The sequence below is a fragment of the Penicillium griseofulvum genome, assembly GCF_001561935.1.
Source record: "Penicillium griseofulvum strain PG3 chromosome Unknown contig_88, whole genome shotgun sequence".
NCBI lineage: Eukaryota > Fungi > Ascomycota > Eurotiomycetes > Eurotiales > Aspergillaceae > Penicillium > Penicillium griseofulvum.
Window position 1 is genome coordinate 131,920 of NW_024467477.1, and position 27,070 is coordinate 158,989.

The following is a 27,070-nucleotide window of genomic DNA, read 5'->3' on the forward strand; positions in this document are numbered from 1 at the left end:
ACTGTGCTCTTTCACAGCACTAACGGGGGTTCGAATCCCCCCATCGGAGATTTCTTTTTTTTTCTCGTACTTTTTTTTCGCCATCTTTCTATATCCGTTGTATCCATTTTTGCAAGCTATAAATAATAACCCCATGCTCGTAGGATACGCAGGAATAGCTATACTCTTATCTTATGCTCGAAATTAGAGATGTCATGTTTTCTCACTTTGACACTTCATATAGAAAGAGATGGGAAACTATTGATAACGATAATGTCGTCATTGGATATTACCAGAATTGGTTCAGTTTTTATCTCTAATGACAGTTATTGAATCCTATAGGCATATAAAAGCTCTTTGGTGTGATGTTGTCTGTAAAGTTTCCTAGAAAATAGCCCACGCTCACAACCGATGCTGAACTGATAGACCTGCATATATATATGTGTGCTTTGTGGTTACTTTGTCCGTTTCTTTTTTGGATGTTGGCAGTATAAAATGGCATGGTATTGCGTTAGAAGATAACGGGACTAGATATTGTTCCCTTTACCTTGGTTTTTGCCGATCGATTTGATATATATATTTGCGAGTGACACACGAACGAGGGTGACAAGAGCTTTTGGTATCATAGATGCACAAAATCTTTCAAAGATATATTAGCCTCCTCTCACATAACTGAATTGACTGGATATTAAGTCCATATAGAGAGCACTGGTCTTCAGTGCCTCTTCAGGTGGTTCCAACTGGTCTTAATACATTCCTAATGGTTGAGCAATAACCGTTCAGTCCTTTGAAGAACAACACCCATAGTGCTATACAAAATATAGCCATCTTTCCTCCTTGAACTGTGATAATCTACAAGATATAAAACTTAATTACTTGGAAATCCAACTTAACAGCAACAATGAACATGCAAATCAACAAGGATAGCTGGGATAAGTATCCCTAGATTGCTGAAAATAATATAACAATCCGATGTAGTGTAGGGGTTATCACTGTGCTCTTTCACAGCACTAACGGGGGTTCGAATCCCCCCATCGGAGTTTCTTTTTTTTTCCCCCTAATTCCCATTTGCATCATTATTTCCGTGGTATTGTAGCAATGCTTGTTTTTTTTTGTTCTCTCCAATATAGAGCTCTTTCTTCATAATCCATCTCACCTCCTGAGGTCAATCAACCTGAATGGGTGTCTTTCAATTCAACAACCTCTATCTAGTAGCCCCATGCGATAAGTTTGATTTCACCGGGACCTAAGAAGTATCATCAATATGTCGGCGCTTTCTCCAGTCGGCGTTGCCGGTCATCTTTCCGGATACATTGGCGTACATAGGCATGAAGATATTCAGCCTAAAGCAACACGAGAATTAACTCAGCCCTGAAGACTTCCACCACAACGGGAAACGATCTACACACTAGTCATCATTGAAGACCTCGGGATTCATGCATTCTTCCACGCATTAGTTTGTCTGAGGCCTTGTTTTCCCCGTGTTCAACGGGCAAATTGCCAGCCCCATAACCATATATTCGAGGAAATTCAGCCACTCATGGCGGGAGCCTCTACCCGGGGCTCCATTAGAGCGCATGTAAACGCTTGGCTCGTATATTGACGGCAGATTACCGTGTCGGATTTGGCAAATTGTGCTTCATGGAATCAGCACTGTAGGCAGCGAAGTTGAACAGATGTAACCTTGATATATATTTACGTATTGGAAGTTTCCGCACACCTGGATTAATGAGTATAGTTGAGGTGAGAAAGAAGGACCAGTAAATATGCATTTTAAAACCAGGGGATTTTAGGGTACTCCACGCAAGTGCCATGCGGGGATCCTTCACATTTACCGGTGAAATTATATTCCTTCCACTCATGAACAAGATGTCACATGGTAGCCGTATCTACGCGCTACATTTCGAATTCTTAGTTCGTGGAATAGACTACGGCGTATTCGGTAATAGAATCCTAAAACGCCGGCCTTGCCGGTCTGCCAGGGCCCGTGTCTCCATTTGGAATATTGTCCATAACTACTGGACCCCCGCAATGCGATCGACAGTGCTAGCCAAGACTTAGCATGTGCATGTGTTCCTTCATCTTACGTTCTCTTCTTCTAATGCTTCAGGTTGGGCAATATGATATGTGGGATGTCTCCACAGATCAGACCATGGCCCTTTGGTCTATTATACCTACTCCGGAATGTCTTTCTTACTTCGGACTAGAGATGCTCAAGGAAGTATAGAGTCATGATATACCTAACCTTTACAAGATTAGCATGTGTGAATAGAGTCTTGGTTTCAAACCCATGTGTTCCCAAGAGAATTACTCCAAGTGCTATCTCATTTCTGTAAACGGTGGATGATAAGAATGGGGTCATATCAGATTACTAAATAGGCAATGCAAGGGCATTATTTTCACAAATGTTTCGGACTGAAACGCTTTTTGCCCGAAATATCTCCAGAAAAATCCTCCGTGTTTGGGCTTAACGCCTCGTACGCCTCGTGGACTTACCCATCACACAAAACGCCTTTTTAGCGGTTTGATGTCAGTGGACGAGCGCCGTGGCGCCCATCCCATCTAGCGGCGCTCTTGGCAGGCTTCAACCCCTTCAACCCCACAAAGTGTCTCATGATCCTTTCTGTGGAGCATATGGAGTAGTTTAATCATAAAGCCAAATTTCTATCCGAGCAGTACCGGCCCTGATATCCAAATGAAAGATCGACAGGCAACATACCTCAGATAGTCTTAATCTGTGGTCATGGCTCCTTACATTAACAAACCCCCCCGAATCTTGTACAGCAATTGACAGAACTGGACCGGGGGATCCTCCGTTTTCACAGATGTTGAAACGGTTTAACCAAGTTTATCCACTCCAATATCAGTCAGGATCTTGATGAGACTTCTCACAATGGCCATCTAGCGATGATCATTCCCTTCCTGATTCAGGGCCCGATTCCACTCTCAAATCAATGTACTGCAACGGAGGTCATCCAGTATGGATGCTTATTCCGGATTGATGATTGTGGACTCTCCATCCTTACCAATTTGGTGACGGCCTCACGGTCCGTCACCCCGGGCATTCGATGCAGAAACGAACCTTGTCAAGCTTCACATGGAATGACATGGAGGAATCCTGTGCATAGAAAATTACATATAAAGATCTATTCCCACCCCGACATTATTTCTGTTCATCAACTGCAGGCCAGACAACAAGATAACAAGACAACATTGCCAATCAATCTTTCCGCTATATCAGCAATGTATCAGCGCGCTATTCTTTTCTCCGCCCTGGCGGCGGCAGCTCGTGCCCAGCAAATTGGCACATTGAAGCCCGAGACCCATCCTTCTTTGACCTGGCAAAAGTGCACTGCTGATGGCACTTGTGCTGATCAGAAGGGCTCTGTTGTCATCGATGCTAACTGGCGTTGGCTTCACTCTACCGAGGGTTCCACCAACTGCTACACTGGAAACGAGGTAAGAGACAATCGAGAAGATGAGTGTCCATGTTGATTGACTTTTTTTTCCGATAACAGTGGGATGCAACTCTCTGCCCCGATGACAAGACCTGCGCCACCAACTGTGCCCTGGATGGCGCCGATTACGCCGGAACCTACGGTGCGACCACCGACGGCAATGCCCTCTCCTTGACCTTCGTCACTGGCGCCAACGTTGGCTCCCGTCTGTTCCTGATGGAGGACGAGGAAACCTACCAGATGTTCAAGCTGAAGAACCAGGAGTTCACAGTTGATGTCGATACTTCCGAGCTGCCTTGCGGACTCAACGGAGCTCTGTACTTCGTCTCCATGGATGCCGATGGTGGTTTGGCTAGATACGAGGGTAACAAGGCCGGCGCCAAGTACGGAACTGGCTACTGTGATTCCCAGTGCCCCCGTGACTTGAAGTTCATCAACGGAGAGGTGAGTTTTATACCGGCCAATTCAAAAAGGTTGTGGGAACATGGCTAACGCGCGATACAGGCCAACGTGGAAGGCTGGGAGCCTTCTGAGAACGACAAGAACGCCGGTGTTGGCGGCCACGGATCTTGCTGCCCCGAGATGGATATCTGGGAGGCTAACAGCATTTCCACCGCTTACACCCCCCACCCTTGCGACAGCCCCGAACAGGTTATGTGCGAGGGAGACGCCTGCGGTGGAACTTACTCCTCCACCCGTTACGCCGGAACCTGCGATCCCGATGGATGTGACTTCAACTCCTTCCGCATGGGCAACGAGACCTTCTACGGCCCCGGCATGACCGTCGACACCAAGTCCAAGGTCACCGTTGTTACTCAGTTCATCACCGCCGACGGCACCGACTCCGGCGCCCTCAGCGAGATCAAGCGCATCTACGTTCAGGATGGAAAGGTTATCGCCAACTCTGCTTCGGAAATCGCCGGTGTCGAGGGAAGCTCTCTCACCGAGGAGTTCTGCGCTGCTCAGAAGAAGGCCTTCAAGGATGAGGAGAGCTTCACTGCCCACGGTGGTCTTGCTGGTATGGGCAAGGGTTTGGACCAGGGAATGGTTCTCGTCATGAGCTTGTGGGATGACCACCACTCTAACATGCTCTGGTTGGACGGCGAGAAGTACCCCACTGATGCTGATGCCTCCACTCCTGGTGTTCCCCGCGGCACTTGCGCCACCACCTCCGGCGACCCAGACACCGTCGAGAAGGAGCACGCCAACGCCAAGGTGACCTACTCCAACATCAAGGTCGGCCCCATTGGCTCCACCTTCAAGTCCTCCTAAAGAGACAAAAACTAGGTATTTGCTGAAGCTCAATTGCACCTGGAATGCGGGGTTTCTGTGCTGTGTAAATCCATCCCCTCACCAGTGGCAGCAAATGCACAATTTGGAGGAAAGTGGTGAATGATATATAGGGTTTCTTTCGTCAATATTTGTCTGTATTCTTGATTTCATTTTGTCTTTCCTAGAATCAGATTTGTTTTATCAGAATTGAATTGATTTCATTCGCCGATTTGGACTTGAACAAGTAATGAAAGCGGTCGGGACATTCTCGGCCCGGCAGAAAAAAAACGGCCAGCTCTAAAGCTCCAGCTTTCGCAATTGATTTTTTTTAATTCACGCGAGTTCAAATTTTCTACTAGGCTCAATAGAAGCCTTCATATTTTGTATTTATTTCTGTCGCAATTTGCAACCATGTTCGACACGGTCTGCACGCTTCCGCTTTCGTCGGACTTGTTCGCTCAGGCTATCCACCCCGAGGAGCCCGTAGTCTCTGTCGGACTGGCCTCGGGCCACGTCCAGACCTTCCGACTGCCTTCCTTAGAAGCGGAGGGCGACGAAGATGCCGGATCGAATTCGTCAGCCCGAGCTGGGAAGGGCCACATTGACACAATGTGGAGGACCCGGCGGCACAAGGGTAGTTGCCGCACCCTAGGGTTCGGTGTCGACGGCAAAACGCTTTACTCGGCTGGTACAGACGGTCTCGTGAAGGCTGCAAGTGCCGAGACTGGTCAGGTGGAGAACAAGATTGTGATTCCTCTCGAGAAGAATGGGTAAAGGAACTCCGGACATTAGGCATTGCGATCCGACCTTTACATTTAACTGACCTCTGCTTTTGTATCATATAGCTCTATTGATGCGCCAACCATGATCCACGCTCTCTCTCCTCAAACTCTTCTCCTCGGAACAGACTCAAGCGCTCTGCACATCTACGACCTCCGGATTCCTTACTCCAAGGTGTCCGCACGGCCTGAGCAGTCGCACCACCCCCACGACGACTACATCTCCTCTCTCACCCCTCTGCCGGCTTCTGAAACCAGCACATCGGGATTCAGCAAGCAATGGGTTACAACTGGTGGAACAACCCTGGCCGTGACAGATCTCCGTCGGGGCGTTCTGGTGCGCAGCGAGAACCAGGAAGAGGAATTGGTCAGCTCTGTCTTTATGCGTGGTCTGCCTAACAGTGGAACTAGCCGGGGCGAAAAGGTCATTGTTGGTGGGGCTAGTGGTATCATTACTCTCTGGGAGAAGGGCGCTTGGGATGACCAGGATGATCGGATCTATGTTGACCGTACCGATGGCGGAGATTCTATCGAGACAATGGCAGTTGCGCCTGACTATTTGGGCAAGATCGTGGCCGCAGGCCTCTCAAACGGAAAAGTGAAATTCGTGCGCATCGGATCCAACCAAGTTGTTTCTGAGGTTGTGCACGATGAGGTCGATGGTGTTGTAGGCCTGGGCTTCGATGTGGAGGGCCGCATGGTCTCTGGTGGTGGCCAAACCGTCAAGGTGTGGCACGAGGCTGAGGACAATGTCGGTGGTGGATCTGGCGACGAAGACATGATGGATGATAGTGATGACGACAAAGATTCAGATGACAGCGAGCCGGAGCGTCGCGAGGAGCCAAAGGATCGAAAGAAGCGCAAGAAGTCCAAGGGCAAGGACCTCAGTGGTGCACAGCATGTCATGGCCTTCCACGACCTGGACTAAGTGTCTTAATACCCCATTATCTGATACCCACATTTGCAGAGCAATTGTTCAGCCCGAAAACAAGAAAAAGTGTATATAGCGTTGGTGTTAGGGTTTCCAAGGGAGGAAGAATATCTCTCCGTATGTATCATCTTCTCCAGACATTGGATAACATGGAATGAAACTACATGTTCCCCCCTTACTTTACTCCATAAGTGTTTCTCCCTCGTAATTCTTAATATACCCCATCTAGACGGAATTATCGAGCGTGATCGTACACTAGACGTGCGATATAATCCTTAGACGTTTCTGGAGGTTGCCTTTGAAACAGGCGTTTGAGATCTGCAAGGATAATCGTACTCTCTCCGGAACCATAATTGTTGGGAGTGGAGTAAGAGATCTACTAGTTCTACTAGTCTGATCTCTATCTTGTACTTTAAATGGATATTATCACGTGAATTATATGCTTTAAGACATCCAACCATTGAGCTGTGTCTGCTCAATGTGTCTGTTGTGACTAGGTAAATTGGGAATTTATAATAAGCAATAAAAGGATTCTAGTACTAGAAGAAATCGTCATATAAATTAAGTTTAGTTACCTCTATATAAAACCCTGACTCTACCATGCCGGGGGAGCATTTTCCGCAGGCTGTGCTCTGTGTTGATTGGGTCGAGTCTCATGGGTGATATCAATCTGGTTGGAGACCACGATAGCACCCGTGGTAGTTTTGTCAGACAGATGGGCCGGATATGCCTTTATGTTCTGCAATTTGACATCCTCCATCATCCGTTCCTCACTCTCGGTAAATGACATGCCAATGGTCATAGGATCGGTACTGGCATCCCCGCGCCCCTTCCGACTGGGATAGTCACCTCCGCCACCAATGCTCCGGAAACCATTCGAGGGCGATTTATGTGTCTTCTGAGACGTTTGGAACTGACTGCCGAGAATTTTGCTGAGCCAGATTCTGAATAGGTGGAAGATCATGGGAAGATTGGTCGTGACGACTGCGACGAATGTTTCGCGCGTGCCCCATTCGTCGGCCACTTGTGCGCCGTCTTCAGGCTCCTATGAAAACATATGAAATTAGACGAATACCTTCAAGTGGGGGATAATACGAATATGAAACTTACTACTAGGAGGAAAACACTCTTAATAGTGGCGCAGACAAGAATAAAGACACCCGCACTGAGCACGATAGTGGCCGCGATCTTCTTCAATGGCTTTAGACTCGATTTCCAAAGCATGGGAATCGGGATGAGTATGAGGTATGGATCCGTTAGGAGGTTTGCGGCGAAGGTTACTGCGATGACCGGCTTGGAAATGGCTGGTTGACAGACGTCTAGAGATATAGTTAGCATTCAATATCTGCTAACAATGTTGGAATGGGATACTGACTGCCAGGGTCCGGGTTAATCTGCCAGTTTTTGTGGAATGGTCGGCATGCCGTGAAGATTGTGATAACACTTGCGAGGAAGCTCGCCAGGACAAAGCCAACCCCGACATAGATGGGAATTTGATAACGTCGACCAAGACCGTCCTATTTGGTATCAGTAACTTGCTGCGAAACACTGATTGCCAGAAATTAAAATTATTACCATTAGTCGAACGTAGAATGCTAGCATGGACAATTTGAGTGCATTAATCAATGCTACATAAGTAGTCCAGCCCGCGATTTGAATCTTGGAGCCAATCACTCTAGCCAAATGGTTAGTGATCCAATTTGAATTTGCTCCTTAGTTGATAATTGGCATACCTGGCGTGGTACATTGGGTTGTCGGGCAATAATGCCTCTCGTTGAGTTGCTGTCATGCCATTGTTGGCGAGGCCGTGAGACACATTGCCCACACTGTGTGCAAGCGCCGCCTGTGCAGTATATAGGAGCTGTATGGATTGAAAATTAGTTCCTAGTAATCTGGTATAGGATCAATCGGAGTCAATTACAATTCCAGCCCATACGAGGTAATCGTCGAGTCGTAGATTTCTCAATCCCCCGCTCCTCGACCGAGCATATGTTCTAAGAATTGTCACGGCAACAGCAATTGAATATAATGTCCACAATTCAACTGTGGACTTGTAGGCATCTGACGCGGCATCTCGTGCCTCTAGGCCAAATGCCATTGAGGCCGACATGTGTGAATAACAGCGGGGGTCGGGGTTAGCGTAACGAAGAACAAATAAGAATGAAAGCGCAAAAAGAGCTACATCTGTACTCCGTACTAGCGCGAATCTCTCTTCGATGGATCGCGATATCGCTCCTAAAATGAACAAATCGATGAGGTGGATGGGTACGTCAAAGCTCCATACTCCGTGTAATTTCCATGGCTAGATTATACCGAAAAGGATTTGGTTCGTTCGGTTCACGAGAAAATCTAATCGGTACCATGGTTTTTTTGAAAGCCACAAAATCCAGGCAAGTGATAAAGTTTTATTTAAATTGCTTTGTATTGATGTATCCACGGAAGGCCACGGCCAGCCCGTGGATCCTTCAGCTGACCACAAATTTATGAAAGTTTTACTCGGATTCGGCATTGTACTAGGCAAATCGGGGAACCTGACAGGGATCTTGGAACGTGCGTGGCTGCCCCTGAAGAAAAGAAATTTGAACTGCCGAGTTTTATAAATTGAACTTGATATATGAAGTGTCATTCTAAATTAAATCCTTCAAACCTAAGACACATGGATAGTTGAAGATATCCACTAGTGAGATACTAGTGGAAAATTTGGGAGGCGCTACCCCACATATTTGGGGCCAAACCAGATCCTATGACCAACCACAATGCAGATATGTTTCCGGCCGAGCGCCAGAGGGGACCTCGGGACTCAATGTCCAGATGGGGTGCGCTTATTAGGGCTGCGATTCCGGCGGATGTAACATAGCCAAGTTAGCCCCTGCGTTAGCGTATAGAAGCTGCCGGCAGTTGCCAGCAGAAATATTCAGCCATCGACGATTCCAAGGTTAGGATGTGTAATTACGGGAGGCAGATTCACAAACCGTGGACCAGTTGAACCTAACGTGCTATAACACTGTGAATAGTGGAGTGCTGGTCAATGTGGAGTTCTTATCTTTGTCTTATAACTTTGCCATCGAGTATTTTTTCAAGAATAATACAGAATACGGAGTATAGAGTACACTCCATACTGCGTTATTAAGGAGAGACAGTCTAACCGAGCTAACTCTAGGGCAGTTTTATTCCGTACAATTGCCGTAAATAACATGCAATAAATAGTTAGCGCATCGCAGAACTGACAGGGATTATTCCTACAGAGTATAGAGCGTGCAGCCTACCCACTTTTTTTTGCTGACGTCCTCTGACGATCAAACGCAAGGGGCATTTGGTCTTTACTTTTTCTTCCTCTATCAAGGACATTCCCTTTTAAGCAATGTATTTCAAGACAGAGGTGATCACCGCCGTTGCGGCCTGGGCACTTTCCGCCGCCTCTCTGAGTTTTTATAGCGACTGCGATTATATCGAGGGGGGTCTTTGCCCACGTGGCGATGCTGATTTCCAAGACCTCGGGAAGCAGCTTTCGAGCTCTGCCAAGGTGTATTTCCCTGGGTCGAGCGGGTTCACTGAACTCACAACGCGGTGGTCTACTCTGGAAGAGCCCAAGGTGAACGTCGTCGTCGTGCCTGGCACTGAGAACGATGTTGTCCAAACGGTAGGTAAAATCTTTTCCTTTTTTTTTAAAAAAAAGAAACTATATGTGGCAATCGGGGAAAGACAGATACTAATTGCAACGATTGTATAGGTGAAATACGCCAACAAGAAGGAGGTGCCTTTTCTCACGTTCAATGGTGTCCACGGAGCCCTCGTTTCGTTGGGTAAGATGGACCATGGTGTCGGAATTTCTCTGAGCCAGCTGAACAGCATCCAAATTGCCAAGGATGGAAAGACAGTCACGATGGGTGGAGGAACTATGTCCAAAAAGGTCACCGACACGCTTTGGGCCGCAGAAAAGCAGACAGTTACTGGAACTTGCGAATGCGTCAGTGTTCTAGGACCGGCGCTTGGTGGTGGACATGGATGGCTTCAAGGCCACCACGGACTTGTCTCTGACCAATTCGTCTCGATGAATGTCGTTCTCGCCGACGGTACCCTGAAGACAATTAACCAAGACTCCGACCTCTGGTGGGCGATGAAGGGTGCTGGCCACAACTTTGGCATTGTGACTTCTCTCACTAGCAAGATCTACGACATCGAGCACCACGACTGGGCCATTGAGACAATCACTCTCAGTGGCGATAAGGTTGAGGCTGTCTACCAAGCTACCAACGAACACCTTCTGAAGAACGGTGCTCAGCCCGCGGAGGTCATTACCTGGTCGTACTGGATGAACGTCCCCGATATTGACGCCAGCAACCCCGTCATCGTACTCTATATCATCCAGGAGGGAGTGAAAGCTGTCGACCCAATTTACACCAAGCCTTTCCACGACATGGCACCGCTTGCCATTGTCCCCCAGGCAGGTACCTACAAGGACCTCGCTGCTTGGACCGGTATTGCCCTCGACTCCCCGCCATGCCAGAATATGGGAATGGCTAACCCCCGCTTCCCTATCTACCTCGAAACATACGACGTTGCGGCTCAGAAGATGGCATGGGACATCTATGCACCTGCCGTCCGTGGAGACTCTCCCTTCAACTTTTCCATCTTCATGTTCGAGGGTTACTCCGCTGGGGGCGTGCACGCGATCCCTAGCAGCTCGAGTGCTTTCGCTTTCCGCAGCGAGAATATCCTTGCCGCCCCACTCATTAACTACGTGCCTGTGGATAAAGCGCTCGAGGACAAGGCGGCTGCTTTGGGTAACCAGCTCCGCAACATCCTCCACGAAGCCACTGGCCGTACGGACATTCGCGCATATGTCAACTATGCCCACGGAACCGAGACAACCCACCAGATGTATGGTGACAACAAGGACCGCCTGCTCGCCTTGAAGCAGAAGTACGACCCGACTGGCAAGTTTAACTTCTACGCACCGATCATAGATATGTGAAGGCTTGAAGATATGTACATATAACGACATGTTGCAAGCATGTACAATAAGCATATGGAGATAGGATTATATTGAATAGACTATATATAATTTGATTCAATTTACTATAGTCCTGACAACTTCAGAGCTGTGTAAGCCCGAAGCTTAGGTATCATTAGGTAGCTATGGCTAGAATAGGATCCATTCCAACAACCTTGGACGTCGTGAACAAACTCTCCGTAAGTCAATAACATAGCTGGACCGAAATTCAAGCATTTAGAAACCCTGGTGGCGACCTCGGGACAGCTAATATAGAGAAGCCCCACTCGGCAGTTTGGGGAAATTTATATCCGTCTGTCTTCTCCCTAGACACGATGAGTTCCGTTGATCCTTCACTATTATCGGGACATTTATGGCCACACAAGGGAAATCGAGTGTACTCAAATTAAACACGAAGCATAAATTAATCGGGTATCAAATGCATAAATCGCCAATCGACTTTGGAATGGCTCGGAGAACCGCCATAGTACAACTGCCGATAAGACCCCACGGCCCCACGGAAGGGCACGACGTTTATCGAATGCGGCGCGGTGTGGGGAACAGACTATAAGATGGCATACAACATATCTCGCTTTCAAAATGATTTCAAACACACAATGGATACATTCGAGTACAATCCCAACCCCGGCCGTGTCGTCTTCGGCAGCGGTACGCTGGAAAGACTCCCTGATGAGATCTCTCGCCTACAGTTGAAGGCCCCGCTAGTGCTGTCGACACCCCAGCAGGTCAGCCATGCTGAGACAGTCAAGGAGATGCTTAAGGGCCAAATCGCCGGTATTTTCACCGAGGCGACTATGCATACTCCCACGAATGTCACAGACAAGGCTGTTGAATATGCAAAGGCCAAGGGAGCTGACTCGGTCATTTCTATTGGAGGTGGAAGCACTATCGGTCTCGGCAAGGCGATCAGCATTCGCACTGGACTGCCTCATATCTGTATCCCGACTACATATGCTGGTAGCGAAATGACCCCGATCCTCGGTGAGACTGCCGATGGATTGAAGAAGACTCGTTCCGACCCCAAAATCTTGCCCGGCACAGTCATCTACGATGTGGACCTCACAATGACCTTACCGGCGGCTATGAGTGCCACTAGTGGTGTCAACGCCATTGCGCATGCTGGTAAATATTTTTGATTAATCTGAAATTCAATGCGCAAAATCTAATGCGTTTCTGATAGTCGAGGCTCTCTACGCACGCAACACTAATCCGATCATCAACATGATGGCGCTCGAGGGTATACGGGCTCTTGCATCCTCTCTTCCCGAAATTGTTGCGAGCCCGTCTTCTCAATCCGCACGATCCAAGGCCTTATACGGTGCCTGGCTCTGTGGAACATGCCTGGGCAGTGTGGGCATGTCTATCCACCACAAGCTGTGTCATACACTTGGCGGGAGCTTCAATCTTCCCCACGCTGAAACCCACACCGCTGTCCTCCCGCATGCCATCTCCTACAATGCACCTAACATCCCCGAGGTCATGAAGCGGTTGGCCGACGCCCTGCCAGATAGCAATGGCGATGCGATCCACGGTTTAAACGTTCTCTTGACTAAGCTTAAGGTCAAGCGCGGCGTGAAGGACTTCGGCATGAAGGAAGAAGACATCGATAAAGCGGCTGATATCGCACTATCCAATGCTTATTGGAATCCTCGCCCTGTTGAACACGCGCCGATCCGCGAATTGATTCGCAGGGTTTGGGCAGGAGAGCTCGCACAGGCGAACTTATAGATATCTGCTGCTTTTTATGTTGACATGATGGATTACATAAATAGCCCTATAACTCAGTGACTAATTTGAGTATATATTTTTTACCAAAATGCGATTATGATGAAGTTGGGTTGCTCTGCCAATGCTCTGTTGTATTTTCCCGTTATCGATGGCGGGGGTGAAGTGGGGGGAGGAATCTTTTTTTTCTTTTCCAAAAACTCTTAGCAATTTCGTTCTTAAAACAACACCACATTTCCCCCTCTATCACACAAAATGGGGTCTGAAATGAAGTCGGCCCCTGTGCTGTCGACCGCTGACGATCGTATTCTCGAAGAAACCAATCCAGTGGCCGTGCGAGACCCAACGGCTCCAGTGTCAGACGATGAACTCTCCATTACCTACGATATCGAACGTACATTGAAGGAGATTCGGCAAGCGCGATACAAGCGCATTGCCCTTCAGTTCCCCGATGATATGCTTCCTGATGCCCCGCGAGTATTTCAATTGCTTAGCCGGGGCCTGGAACGCGAAGTCGACACCAATGGCACACAGTCCTCGAACCAGACCGATGCCGACCTGACTCATTCGATAAGTGAGCTCCAAGTGGAGGGTAAAACAGAAAAATACTCGCCTCGGTTCACAATTTTGGCCGATACGTCTTACGGGACCTGTTGTGTTGACGAAGTAGCCGCGGAACATGTGGATGCAGACGTGGTTGTGCATTACGGGAGGTCATGTCTGTCGCCAACAGCTCGGCTACCGGTGATCTATGTTTTCACGCATAAGAATCTGCCTCTGGAGCCAGTGGTGCGAGCGTTCAAGGCAACTTATCCTGAATCGACGACCAAGGTTGTCATCGCAGCCGACGTTACCTATGCAGACCACGTTCCTACGGTATATGCTCGCCTGGTGGAAGAGGGATATAGTAACTTATATGCAACGGAGGTTGTACATGAGCCTTCGTCACCTATTCCCAACCGTACAGTGCCTGAGTCGGTTCGAGAGGCTCCTGAGACGCTAGCCAACTGGCAACTGTTTCACATTTCCGACCCGCCAACAGCCCTCATGATGACACTTGCATCTCGCGTTGCGGCTATTCATATTTATCCCACCAATGACCTTTCCAATGAAAATGTTAAGCCATTGCCTGCTTCAACTGCTGCGGTTTTGCGACGCCGCTATGGCACTCTTGCATCTCTGACGACCGTGCCTATCTGGGGCATTCTTATCAACACCTTGAGTGTTAAGAACTACCTGCATATTGTGGAACATGTCAAAAAACGAATTGCCGAAGCAGGAAAGAAGAGCTACATGTTCGTGGTTGGTAAGTTGAATGCTGCCAAGGTAGCCAATTTCAGTGAAATTGGTGGTTGGGTTGTTATTGGCTGCTGGGAAAGCTCTTTGGTGGATAGCACGGATTTCTGGAAGCCAGTTATCACGCCCTTTGAATTAGAGCTGGCCTTGAAAGACGACTCAGATCGGGTGTGGACAGGAGCGTGGCAGAGTGACTTCCAGGCAGTACTTGACGCACCAGCTCAGGAGGTCAACGGAAATGGAGATGGCCAGGGGACATCTGATGGGGCAACCATGTCCGATGAGGACGACATGTCAGAACCCGAGTCGGCGCCGCCCGAGTTTGACCTGCGCACCGGTCGATACGTCTCAAATTCCCGTCCAATGCGGGAACCCGCGCCCCGCGCTTCACAGGTTGATGGATCATCCACCACTGGGCCATCCGCTGCTAGGGCGCTGGCGCGGCGAGCCAAGGGTGACTTGGCTATGATCGGCGGTGCCGTTTCACCAGGGGCAGAATACTTGCGATCGCAACGGACATGGACGGGTTTGGGTAGTGACTTTAATATTCGATATGATGAGGAAGACTCGGAGGATAGTACCCTGGTCAAGGAAGGGCGCAAGGGTATTGCGAGGGGCTACACTGTAGGCGATGCGACCGACAAACATTAGTCTACATGGCCTAGCATAGAAACCATTTGCACTAGACTCAGCGATCAATGCATTTCATTTTCCTTTGCAGAAACAAATCCATGAACTGCTCAGATCATCAAAATCTGGGGGTTTCATGGCCATCACATGACGGCTCTCCTAACGGGCGCATCCGGATATCACCTTGTCTCGCTCACCTTTTACATTTCTTTTTTTTTCCCTCTCCAGTGCCTTTCTTTAGGATCCTAGGGAAATAAAAAATACATCTCTCTTTCTTTGCTTTCCCCTCTCTTTGGGGATTTCGTCTTTCCCCTCATTTTCATACCCCTCTCTCTCTCCCTCGCTCCCCCTTCAGGTACCTCAATTCCTCAGCCCTTGCGATCCCGTCTTCTCAATTATCGTCTGTCTACCTTTCATGGCCTTGCATGGTGGCTTACCTCAGGGTGTGATTACCCCCCTCGATTGCGTCGTCAAGTTGTCTTATCATGTGCCGCGTCTCTAAGCGCCGAGCTCGCGACCTCGCGCTATCTCGAATTTCGACCTAGTAACCGTCATCTTTCGTTCGCCCAGGACCTATGACGAATCAAAGTCTTGAAAACATGGCTAGGGAGGAGGTTGCTGGCGAGGGCCCAGCGTCGCAGCTGACAGTGCTGGAAAATGCCTTGCAACACTTGGCTATCCCAGAAGAAAGGACTCTGTCCACCTTTGAACGGGTGATAACAACAAATGCACCCATATTCGAGTCTCTGTTACTCCAGATCCCGACCGATACTGTCATAAAGCTGTATCACACTTCAAATTACCTCCGTACGTTCCTTCGATCATATCCGACCGCATGGAAGTCACTCTCGTTTCGCCTACAATATCCTTCAAGCACTCTACCGAATTCTCAACTCAATGGCCCAGGCGTCACGGAAACAGCCCCCGTGCGTCAGTCGCGACCTTATGCCCTAGATATGTTCCTGATGAATGTGGTGATCCCATTTAGTAGGTGCTTGAAAAGCCTAGAATTGGATAACACGGCCATCTCAGGAGAGAACTTGACCTCGACCGTGCTGCATTCACGTCGGGAGACTCTAGTACATCTCTCTGTTCGAGGCTGCAAGAATGTCTCTTTGAAATATCACATCGTTCCTTTCTTGACCATGTTCGCGCTGCAATGTGACATTGACATGGAGAATAATACCGGCAGTTACCCCGGGATGAAACGACTTGCTCTCAAGAGTATCTACGCCTACCGATGTCGCCACCACAGGAGACGCCCATATCTCTCGTCTTCGCTGATGCGGAAAGACGCCGACGCAGAGTCGACTCATGAACTTGTCAATATCTGCCACAAGCTAGGCATTTGGACTGATACCGCTTGGTGCACCACACCTGCTGGTAGATGCGCTCGCAGAGCCGGTTACGTGAAATCAAGATTCCCGCATGGAGCAGGGTCGCCGGAAGTATGGGTCGTGTTTGATCGACTGTGGAGATCTAAAAATTGGATTGGACCAACCGAGGCTGAGACCCCCCAGCCACAGGTATACGATGGCAAGCTATGGGAGAATCGTGACACGGGTCTCTATGGCGAGGCATTAGGAACTGGTGAGGGTCTTGACTGGGGCGAAGGCAAAATGACGCCTGCCCATCTGCGCCGGAGTCATACCCAATTTGTTGACAACATCCGCTGTGATAACTGCCTTGAGGATATCTCAGAGCGTTGTGAACATTGCAGTGTCTTAATGCACTGTGTCGGATGCCGTAAAACGCTCTGTGCGAGCTGTGCCCACGAACGGCCTTATCTTCACAGAAGCACACTGTCTTCTTCATCTGACAAAACCCAAAATGCACCAGATTCATTCTGGTGGGCACCCGGGGCGACACACTCTCCAGGCTCAATGCATGATCCTGTGGATATTTCGGTAAATCCCAATCAACCACAGAGTACAGGGATGGACCCGCCGCCTATCCTCAATTTCCATTGGTGCTGCACCAAGCCTGACCTCTCTGGAGGAGGCGGGATTAGTATTGGACCTCGAAATGGTGAGGTGGATCAGGTACGGGCTGTGCCTTTGCCTCGTGGCCAAGGTTGGGAGGACCTAGAATACACCGTCAGTGAATGGAGCAAGACGTTCCCCAAGTATGCATATGGAGATCCGAGCAAGCCGGACTACTCGCTTGAGACGGGCCACCTGGCAATGATGAAGTGGCTGCTAGGACCACCTAATCGGGAAGTTTCACCATGCCCGCGTAACTTGTGCCAAGGATGTTACGATTCACCGCAGTGGAAGGTGCATTGCAAGAGCTGCTCTAAACCTCTCTGCATTGAGCATGATCTCCGCGGGCTTCGATTAAGGATCTGCGGCTATCGAGACCTTGAGACGGAAAAGCGAATCATCCAAAATCGATTCGCTTCAAATCTCTCGGGATCCCTCCTCTCTAGTCTTCCCGAATACGACGACTTACTATTCAGAGGCCAACAGCTTCTTGACTCGACAAACAAAAGCTTCATTGACGATTCACGTCAAGATAGCATGGACGAGGAAATAACGCCAGAATCACACCCCGCTGATCAGTCAGCTCCTGTTTCCTTCTTTTCCAACCAACCAACTCGCTCATTTTCGGCCCCTGCATCTGACCATTCTTCCCCTCCCTCATCCTCATCCTCCACCTTCTTTGATTCGCCGACATTCGAACCCCCAAGATGGCAAGGTTGCCAATCCTTCTTCTGCCCCCCGGCTGATCCTATCACTGGAACCAGGGATGTCAGAGGTGGTATCAGGGATCCACATCCCATATGCCCCAGCTATCTACGAGAATGCAAAGGCTGCAAGGTGTATGTATGCGCGGACTGCATCTACACCCACCCACCCTGCAAATGCTCGTATTGCGAGGACAACTACTTGTGCCCCAATTGCATGACGGACCGCCCTCGTGACAGCTTGTGCCGCCGTCGCCAGGAGGAAAGAGCGCAGCGTGACCGCAAATGGAAAAAGGAAATGCAGCTGCTCGAAGCCATCTTGGAGCTCAAAGTGGCTAATGAGCTCGCCGAGTTTGCAGGCGAGTTCTTTGACCTTGTTGAGAGGCGCAATAGTCTGCCTTCGGGGACTATGGTCCCCTTGGATGATGCGATCGCCGACCTTTTCGAAGGGGATATTGCAGCAGCGGAAACATCCGCCTCGCACTTTGAGCCCGATGATATTGAGTGGTTCTTACAAGACTCTCATTAGTCTGCGGCATTACTCACCGTCTCTGATCCGGATTTTCAAACTTTCATTATCAAGGTCCATTTTTTCTTTGTTTTTCTTTGATTCTTTTTTTCTTTCCGGTTCCTTCAGCGATCTCATATCCTGGCGTCATAGGATAATTTATCTACTCCGATGAAATATTTTCAAAGCAATCTACCGCAGCGAGATCAATATCACGGTGCTCTAACTAGGCGTTGTACCAAGTGAAATGGATCGGCGCATTGTCCACACCCTTTTTGCTTCTGCCACTCAACCCCTCTTCTTTCAAACTGGGCTGAGGCTGCAGACAGTGACATGGGTTACACCATTTACCCGGCAGTTCCTCGGGAAGGGCTTACTGCGTTGACGACATAACTGGCCCATGGATGCAGGCACCAGTACCAGTATTTATGATTTGTTTGTTCATTTTACTTTCCTTATTTTCCTTTGCCGGACCGGATGGCCCGACAGGTAACTGCGGATGAATGTGCATTTGTTTCACCATCTAATAAGTGGGGGACATATCCCAAAAAATCTGGCATTATTTTACTACTTACTCTTCTGCTTGGCTTTTCTAAACCTTGTAGATTTACACCAATGATCATACGTCCCTTGTGTTAGTTCAACCTTGGACCCTTGGCGAAGCCCAAGGTTGTATAAACAATAACGCCACCTCGTCCGGACAAACCATGATGGCCAGTAATAATGCACGATATGAGTTGGAAGAATACTTACTCCGTTTTGATAACGGACTACTATAACCTAAGCACATTAAAGTATCGTCATCTGTCAGCTGGAAAAAGCAAGTTAGACCCCCGATCAAATAAGAAAACCCCACGATCAGATACCCGAATCTAGCGCCTGAAGAACAGCCCAAGTATGGCACCATCATATGATATAACCTTGACTAAAGCACGGAAAGTCTCATAGCGCCTCCCAGAACGTGTCGGGCCGTAGATGGGTAGAGGGATGCGGTCAAGGACAACGGCCATGACACAGCGCTAGCGTATGCAAACCACGTGGATTCTTGAAATGCAACGTCTACGGCTCTGCACGTCCCGGGGCTCTTATCGGCGGTGAATACCCCGTTTCGGCCAATAGGGCGTGAAGTCACCCGAGTAACGTTGGGCTCAGCTATAGCTGAAGTTATCGGGCTCCTAGTATATTATTATCATTATTTTTTTTTTCAGGATTTGATTCTGTTGTTAATTTGTTCTAAAAACACATAGATAAATACTAGGAGTAATAATAGGCCAGCACTTGCTACTTGGTAGATCTATACATATGGACTACTCCGTACTTCGTATAGATCGTAGTTCAAGTATCAATTCGGGTGGATCGGACGATCACTGGGAACCTTGGAACCATCCCAGTTCTACCCGCTTCCCCGGTGCCCCTTTTCCTTTTTTGTTTATTCTTTTTTGTTTTTTTATTCTTTTTTTTTATTCCTTTTTATATTATTCCCTTGTTCTTCCATATGATACGTACTATGTACCCAGTTTCCCCCTTAAAAGCATCCTAAGATATCCGATCGGTTGGCGCGGATGTAGCTTCCCCGTCCCGATTGGGTGCGGGACAACTTCGGTACTCTGGAAGTTATCCTATTAGTTGGAAACAAGACATATTTGGAATGGTAAGTGGCGAGAATAGAATACAGTATATGTGTATGTAGGAATATGTAGGAATTAAATGCCGTATGCTAGGTCCCGTTCTGATCTGACATCATTAAGTAGATACTTTCTCAAGGGGTAAAAAAAGGAGGGCGCTAATTTCAGCTTGAACCCGTCACAAACGGCTTCACCAATCAGATATGTTAGATATTTCCTCCCTTTTTATTTTCTATGGCGCAAGGCTAAGTGGTCCGATCTCCCGTTAAATTTAGGCTCCAGAAAAGAAGTCGGTGAACGCGTTCCTTGACCTTTAGACGCGTGACCGGTCTTTTTCCGAAGCAAACATCATTTGACAGGGTTTTTATTTTATTTTATTTTATATTTTATATTTATATTTTATATTTAATTTCGGATTTAATAGAGAAATAAGAACAGGGTTTCTAGAAATTTTAATTTAATTTTCTTAGTTGCGTCGTTTATATAAAGCCTTTGCTGTCCGTCTATTTGACTTTAATCAACCACTTCAAAGCCCTTTGAGCCCCTGAGAACTATATCATTTACATCTCTCTACTTTACCCATTCACTATGGACAAGCCTAAGACACCCAAGGAGGAGCCCCAAGAGAAGATTGAAGACCAGGGCAGGGCTGTTGAAGAATACCAGAAGAAATGGGACCAGATGCTTCAAGATACCGCAAAACAGATCGACAAGATTCGAGGTGAGTTCAACTCTGCCACATATGCAAAGGAGAGAACTGACAGCTATCATAGAAAATGAACTAGCGAGAAGATCAAATAATAATCAAGCTGAACAGCGTTGATTAATCTTCTTGTTGAAACCGTCTATGCAAGGGTTTATTGGAAACTGAGCTTCTGATGCTTGCTTTTTTTTTCACTTCTTTTCTTTTCTTTTTTTTTTCACTACGGATGATGAGAGCATTGGGGATGGGATCAGAGGGTGTTTTTTTTGGGAGTACATTATACCTTGAAGCTTTCACTTTTGACAAGGCATGAGAATTCAATTTTACATTTTAAAAGACGTGGACTCTTTATGGGATGTAAACAAAAAAAAAAGGAAAGAGAGAGCCTCAAGTGAGGTGGCACTTACCCTGGATGATGGTTCCCAAAATATCAAGGGACCCTTTGATATTTTGATATTTTTGATATTCTGCAATCTTATCCTTTTCAGCTTACTCCGTATGCATGTCATGGATGCCGCTAATGACCAGGTCACCCAATCCTTGTAGGTTGTCCCAAAACGGTAGGAGACATATCCTGACATCCACTAGACCACTTGACGTCGTGGCTCACAATGCCACCGTGATACTGAGCGGTGTGCTTCTGGGGGCACTGCTTGCGTTCGCTGTTTCTCACCTACGCTGGCTGCGCCACCATGTCCCTCTGGATGACCACTTGGTCGACACAATCTTTCCACTGGGACTGGATTTCTGTTTCTTTATCTTACCTTTGTGGATAATTCTGATACTACCTTATGCTTCACGACTTCGTGGTATGCATATTACAATCCTGTGAAGGCAACCAATCTGACTTTATCAGCATTCATAAGGGAAAATGTTCCTACCCATCATGAACTTCCGGAGCATGTCGTCGAGACCCAAACCCCTCAAGTGACCCAGACACCATGAGATATTGAAGGACAAGGTTGAACTTCACCTGTACTCCTGTTTCAGAATATGCAGTCAAATGGATATTAAAGAATCATACAATGCCCATTGTAAAGAGATCGGTGTAGAGGCGATTAGGGCTGGCGGCAAAAGCGCCAACGGAGAAAAAGCGGTCTCCACATCTTTCCTTTTTGGGCTTTTGCTTTTCCTTTTGTCTTCCTCAATTATTAACGTAGACCTACACCGTTACACCGTCAACTCAAATACCCCCTTACCGACTCTATTTCTCTTTCTGACCTGCCATCATGTCCGCCGATCTCGACCAAAACCCCTCCCCCGCCGACCTAGCCGAACGCGAACGCGAGAACAAGGAGCGCAAGGCACGCGAGGATGCGGAACAGGCTCAGCTTCCCTACAAGTGGACACAAACTATTCGTGATGTGGATGTGACAGCACCAATTCCTAGTAATATCAAGGGCCGGGACTTGGATGTGTTGTTGACCAAGAACAAAATCCGCGTCGCGATCAAGGGACAAGAACCCCTCATTGAGGTAGGTCAACTGTTCCCCACTCATTTTCGGAGATTGCACCGTATACTCTAAATCAACACATCAACTCAATCAGAGGCTAACTACCCCATTTTCCGATTTAGGGTGACCTTCCCCACGCTATCCTCGTCGATGAATCCTCTTGGACCCTCGAGACCACCCCCACCCCGCCCGGAAAGGAAATCAATCTCCACCTTGACAAGGTCAACAAGGTCGAGTGGTGGCCTCATGTTGTGACCACCGCTCCCAAAATCGATGTCACCAAGATTACGCCTGAGAACTCCAGCCTAGGCGATCTGGATGGCCAGACTCGCGCCATGGTCGAGAAGATGATGTATGATCAGCGGCAGAAGGAGATGGGTGGCCCCAGCAGTGATGAGCAAAAGAAGATGGAATTGCTGAAGAAGTTCCAGGCTGAACATCCCGGTAAGTTGTTATTGTCCTTCATCTCTTGGTCACTTCGCCACAATCCCTTGCAGCGAGTGTATTCTTCCGTTTTGCTATGTTGCTAACGTGCGGTTTTGCAGAGATGGATTTCTCCAATGCTAAGATGGGCTAAACCCACTAGGATTCAGCGATATCTAACCCTTCGTGCTCTATGCAAGCAAAATATCAATATATGAAGTATGAGTTATGCGCATCGATGGTCTTCGATGAATGATGAATTGCATGGCGTTTCTCGAATTCAATTTCCAAGGCTTACTATGGATCTCCGGTTTATATATTACTCAAAGTAGTTGCCTTTTATTCAGTTTTGTCAGTTTCGTCAATTTCGTCAATTTCGTCAATTTCTTGTCTGGTCATTCTGCCAAGCAACAAATACGAGAATTACCATATCGGGGATAGCGCCCGGGCGTTCATCGATCTTCCCTTTCGCCCCGTATTCTCCCTCACCACATGGGTTCTCAATCTATTTGGACGCAAGTGATCGGGCTGATTAGAACAAGGCGCAGCTTTGCAGATTTGAGCCTCCACTAATTGCATTGCACCCACCCTAGGATTTCGGCCACAAAACTATATTCAAACCCAATATCTTACTGCCTTAGACGCCCGAGGCTTAGTGGTATAAGCCTCAGCGTACATTTGATTAAATCGACCGTCGCCGAATGTTTCTCCAGGTCAAATTTATACTCTGAACAAAATGGACGATATGCAGCTCAAGACCCAACCCCGGTCACACTCGTCTAGGCGCATACCGGGACAGAATAAGGCCTTCCGAGTTCCGAACTACAAATCAAAGGATTCCTTAGCGTGTGGGTCTGAACCACCTGCACAGGTCTATCATTCCCGCCGGTCTCATCGGAAATCTCGCGCCGGCTGTGTGAACTGTAAGCAACGAAGAGTCAAGGTACTTAAGGCGTCCCCATTATCATCTACTGGCTGCTAATGATCTATCAAGTGTGATGAGGCTAAACCTCATTGTATTCGATGTCAAAAACATGGCATCGAGTGTGACTACTCGAGCCAGCCAGCCCGACCTCAAAAGACGAATAATGTCGTTTCCAAATTCATCAATGCCAACCCCGAGTTGACACCGATTGATTCACTAGCCTCTTCAATGTCTCTGATGATGGTCGCGGATAGGCTGAAAGAATTACTGCACTCACCCTCCGGTACCAAGATGCCGAGATTACTCACAGATGCCACAGCATCAACCCGCACTATGGAAGCATTGCATCATTTCCACAAAGCCCCAGCCTTTGCAACCGGAAGCGACGCACCTATTCGAATAGTAATGGGGAAAGTGGTTGAACTTGCCTTCGAAGTAAGCCCCCGGCCATTCATACATAGTTTATCTAAACCACCCTCCCCTATATCCACTAGCCATACTATACCTCAAAGACAACCATATGACTTAATACAACTCAAACTAACCCCAATCAACCCAGACACCCTTTCTCATGCACGCCATAATAGCATCCGCAACAACCCACCTCTGCACTCTCCTTCCAGACAACAAAGACTACCGCCTAGCAGAAGCCTACCACTGGCAACAAACAATAAACCAATACTCCGCCGAATTCTCCAAAAACATAACCCGCCAGAACATGGACCAGCTCTACTCCGCCTGCATGATGATCAGCATGCACTCCTTCCTCCAAGAAACCTTCAACCCGCACACCTCCTTCGTCTTCACCACAGACCCAACAGCCCTAACCTGGCTCCGTCTCCAAGCCGGCCTACGCTACCTCCTCGAGCGCACGGTCCCCTGGCTCCCACAGAGCATGTGGTGGACAGTATTCATGGAGTCACGGGATCCATCCCTGGACTTCGAGGATAAACGTCCTGGCCGTGTTGATCTTGATCCGAATTTGGCGGATCTCTGTGGGATTGGGGATGATTCGACTGTCGAGTCGAATGCGTGTTTGTGGCCTTTGCGTATGCTTATGGGGTTGTTGCCGTTTGAGAGGACGACGGAGAGTTTTAAGGTTTATAATACTTGGATGGGGAGGCTGGAGAATCCATTCTATGAATGTTTGCTTAGGAAGGAGCCGGGTGCGCTGGTTTTGTTGGCTTGGTGGTTGGGGCTTATGTGTTATGTTGAGGAGTGGTGGGTTGAGATGAGGGTTCGGTCGGAGTGTACGGCTATCTGTATGTTTCTGGAGGATAGTTGTGATCCGCTGGTTTTGAAGTTGTTGGAGTTTCCGGCATCGTGTTGTGGGTATTTGCTTAAGCATGAGCAAGAGAGGGCTAGGGTTTTGGAGTTGGATTGATATTGATATTGGTTTGGGTGAATTTGGTGTTGGATTTGTTGTATTATACCCCTTTCCCTTGGCTGGTTGTCTATCTAGAGGCGGTTTTGTCGAGGTTAGTAGCGATAAAGGTAGATGCGAAGCATTTGATTCGACAAAATGTCTATAATGTATTCGGTTTATCGTAATTTGGTACACTATGTATGCCTGCCAGGTTGCGAGCGTGTACCAAGGTAATATCCTCCTGCGTCCATGACAGGCGAGTATGTGCATGTCAGTATTAAGTATCCAAAGCTATCCCAGAAGAAATCCCCTTCTGCACCAAGTTCCAATCATATCATAAACATTCGATCAGTTTCCGTAAATGATTTCGTCGCGTCATGTGCAATAAAAAAGTACCAAAAGAAAAGGATAAGCAGAAATGAGAGCAATGCAGCAATAATGCAAAAAGGAAATTAAGTCCACAATGGACGATTCCAGATCGCCCAGATCAAGAGATCGTGGTGAAAAGATATTACACAGGCAGCTGATAAGCAAAGGGTAGCAAGCAAACATTCTTTTCGCGATTATTAAATGAGGCTGTATCACCGGCTCTCCCAAGAGGCTCGCCGGTGACGGCGAATCGACCGGTCGTCCTCCTCAGAGTATGTAGGTCCAGTCCGCGAGCCGTTCATGCGGGCAGCGGGAGGCGGATTAATGATGACCGCCATAGCGGATGAAATGGACATGGACCGCGAGCGACACAGCGCTGCGGAGTGACGGGGTGAGTACGGCGGTGGCGGAGTCTCCCTCGTTGCGGTGGAGGTATTGCCGTAGCTACTTGGAAAGGAAATAGCCGATGAACTATCGGAGGTTACATCTTCGTCGTAACGATTGGCGTTCTTTTCGTCATGGGGGTAATAATTTTGGGATTCGGAGGAAATAGATGGGTCACGCATATGTGCCTCTAAAGTTTTCTCGTGGAGGCTCATTGGGCGGGCTGTGTACTGCGGGAGAGGGACCACGCTAGAATAGCCCCCATCCTCCGAGTCAGACGGCGGGGGTCCGTGCCCATGGCCCCCGGCTGGAGAGGCTGAGCGGAAGAATTCGCCTTCCGCAGAGAGGGTAAAGCTTCCTGTTTGAGTGCTGTTGGGGTTGGGTCTTTGAGTCATCATCTCTGGGGATGAATGGGACTTTGAGGGCCTCTCATCTTGGGTGAAGCACCCGCAAAGTGCCGAGAGGAAAGACATAGCCGAAGAGGTGTCTGTGTTCTAATTGACAGTGTGCAAGCCAATAGACTTGACTATAGCAATGGGAAATTGGCCCGTGAGCACTGTAACAAGAAACAGCTCCGGACAAGAACTATCGTATGAGCACTTCGGCTGTTGAGCCTCAAACGCGATAGTGGGCTGAACCCCACTTGCCTCGATAAACCCCACCTGAGCCGACAAACAGAGAGACTTGGAATGAGATACGAATTTAGAGAAAGAGATGCTCATATAGAGAAAGGAAAAGAAGAAATGAGGGGTGAAAGAAAGGCCAGATGAGAGCTGACCCGGGCAAGGCACCCGCAGGCATCAAGATTCCCAGAAACTCTAATTGGCTGCCGATAAGATAGCAAAAATGCCTGAGGCATCAACATCCAGTCATCCAAGGTTGTCTTGGAATGAGTGTAATATTGCCTCATTTGCAAGAAATGGCGGGCCTTCCTTGGAGCCTGACTCGCAGCATAGTATGCCAGGCAGTGGTAGGGTTTGCTAGGTTTTGCAGGCTGACATCGTGATGAACGAGGTGATATGCAAGCTACCAATATTTCTGAAACACCATTGGGTGTCCATTGGCTCCAAGTTAGTTTTGCCATAGGAGAAGCTAGCCAAAAGAGCAAGGATTACTGTAGTTCATTAGGAGTTGACAAATAAACATAATAATAAAAAGGATATCTGCTTGAACAAAGTTCGATGAGTCTCATTGAGTTCCACGTGTTCTTCTGCATTATTAGCCCAGTTGATAGCACTCACAGCTACTTGATCGATCTCCCACGATGTATGAGAAGGGAATTCCTATTGCTCTCTCACTAGAGCATCTTATGGTCGTTGAAGTGTCCACATAGAAAAACCGATAAGCGATAATCGATAAGATCGGAAAGATAAATCAGGCGGTGTATTAAAGGTCATTTTTTATTGGTTGGAATTTTAAGTGGGTTGAGGGGCAAGAAAGTTTGTGGGCAGAATATGGTCATGTGACCAAACGCCCCCACCAATCGTGTCGCCGCCTGTATTTTTTTTGTTCTCCCCGCCTTCTCCTCGACGATCACTTGAGC

General features: G+C 48.1%; 10 protein-coding genes across 10 annotated transcripts; 8 read left to right on the forward strand and 2 right to left on the reverse strand.

The window, feature by feature from the left end:
• Window positions 1–3,222: 3,222 nt before the first annotated feature.
• On the forward strand, window positions 3,223–4,709 carry PGRI_040170 (glycoside hydrolase family 7 protein; the record flags this gene model as incomplete). The annotated part of the gene is made up of 3 exons (XM_040791730.1): window positions 3,223–3,438; window positions 3,498–3,881; window positions 3,942–4,709. 3 exons carry the CDS (start codon window positions 3,223–3,225, stop codon window positions 4,707–4,709), a joined length of 1,368 nt encoding a protein of 455 aa, XP_040644004.1.
• Window positions 4,710–5,120: 411 nt separating this feature from the next.
• Window positions 5,121–6,416, forward strand: PGRI_040180 (WD40 repeat domain-containing protein; the record flags this gene model as incomplete). Its single annotated transcript, XM_040791731.1, has 2 exons — window positions 5,121–5,479; window positions 5,555–6,416. The coding sequence occupies 2 exons, from the start codon at window positions 5,121–5,123 to the stop codon at window positions 6,414–6,416; spliced, it is 1,221 nt and encodes a 406-aa protein (XP_040644005.1).
• Window positions 6,417–7,014: 598 nt separating this feature from the next.
• On the reverse strand, window positions 7,015–8,529 carry PGRI_040190 (uncharacterized protein; the record flags this gene model as incomplete). Its single annotated transcript, XM_040791732.1, has 6 exons — window positions 7,015–7,464; window positions 7,530–7,738; window positions 7,795–7,936; window positions 7,995–8,094; window positions 8,153–8,280; window positions 8,341–8,529. The coding sequence occupies 6 exons, from the start codon at window positions 8,527–8,529 to the stop codon at window positions 7,015–7,017; spliced, it is 1,218 nt and encodes a 405-aa protein (XP_040644006.1).
• A 1,251-nt stretch (window positions 8,530–9,780) lies between these two features.
• On the forward strand, window positions 9,781–11,394 carry PGRI_040200 (putative FAD-dependent oxygenase; the record flags this gene model as incomplete). Its single annotated transcript, XM_040791733.1, has 2 exons — window positions 9,781–10,059; window positions 10,150–11,394. 2 exons carry the CDS (start codon window positions 9,781–9,783, stop codon window positions 11,392–11,394), a joined length of 1,524 nt encoding a protein of 507 aa, XP_040644007.1.
• A 635-nt stretch (window positions 11,395–12,029) lies between these two features.
• Window positions 12,030–13,161, forward strand: PGRI_040210 (maleylacetate reductase; the record flags this gene model as incomplete). The annotated part of the gene is made up of 2 exons (XM_040791734.1): window positions 12,030–12,555; window positions 12,614–13,161. The coding sequence occupies 2 exons, from the start codon at window positions 12,030–12,032 to the stop codon at window positions 13,159–13,161; spliced, it is 1,074 nt and encodes a 357-aa protein (XP_040644008.1).
• Window positions 13,162–13,413: 252 nt separating this feature from the next.
• On the forward strand, window positions 13,414–15,105 carry PGRI_040220 (2-(3-amino-3-carboxypropyl)histidine synthase subunit 1/2; the record flags this gene model as incomplete). Its single annotated transcript, XM_040791735.1, has 1 exon — window positions 13,414–15,105. One exon carries the CDS (start codon window positions 13,414–13,416, stop codon window positions 15,103–15,105), a length of 1,692 nt encoding a protein of 563 aa, XP_040644009.1.
• A 554-nt stretch (window positions 15,106–15,659) lies between these two features.
• Window positions 15,660–18,299, forward strand: PGRI_040230 (uncharacterized protein; the record flags this gene model as incomplete). The annotated part of the gene is made up of 1 exon (XM_040791736.1): window positions 15,660–18,299. The coding sequence occupies one exon, from the start codon at window positions 15,660–15,662 to the stop codon at window positions 18,297–18,299; it is 2,640 nt and encodes an 879-aa protein (XP_040644010.1).
• Window positions 18,300–21,835: 3,536 nt separating this feature from the next.
• Window positions 21,836–22,637, forward strand: PGRI_040240 (NudC domain-containing protein; the record flags this gene model as incomplete). Its single annotated transcript, XM_040791737.1, has 3 exons — window positions 21,836–22,081; window positions 22,183–22,504; window positions 22,606–22,637. 3 exons carry the CDS (start codon window positions 21,836–21,838, stop codon window positions 22,635–22,637), a joined length of 600 nt encoding a protein of 199 aa, XP_040644011.1.
• Window positions 22,638–23,219: 582 nt separating this feature from the next.
• Window positions 23,220–24,752, forward strand: PGRI_040250 (Zn(II)2Cys6 transcription factor domain-containing protein; the record flags this gene model as incomplete). Its single annotated transcript, XM_040791738.1, has 4 exons — window positions 23,220–23,426; window positions 23,478–23,843; window positions 23,968–24,670; window positions 24,712–24,752. The coding sequence occupies 4 exons, from the start codon at window positions 23,220–23,222 to the stop codon at window positions 24,750–24,752; spliced, it is 1,317 nt and encodes a 438-aa protein (XP_040644012.1).
• Window positions 24,753–25,355: 603 nt separating this feature from the next.
• Window positions 25,356–25,925, reverse strand: PGRI_040260 (uncharacterized protein; the record flags this gene model as incomplete). The annotated part of the gene is made up of 1 exon (XM_040791739.1): window positions 25,356–25,925. The coding sequence occupies one exon, from the start codon at window positions 25,923–25,925 to the stop codon at window positions 25,356–25,358; it is 570 nt and encodes a 189-aa protein (XP_040644013.1).
• Window positions 25,926–27,070: the final 1,145 nt, after the last annotated feature.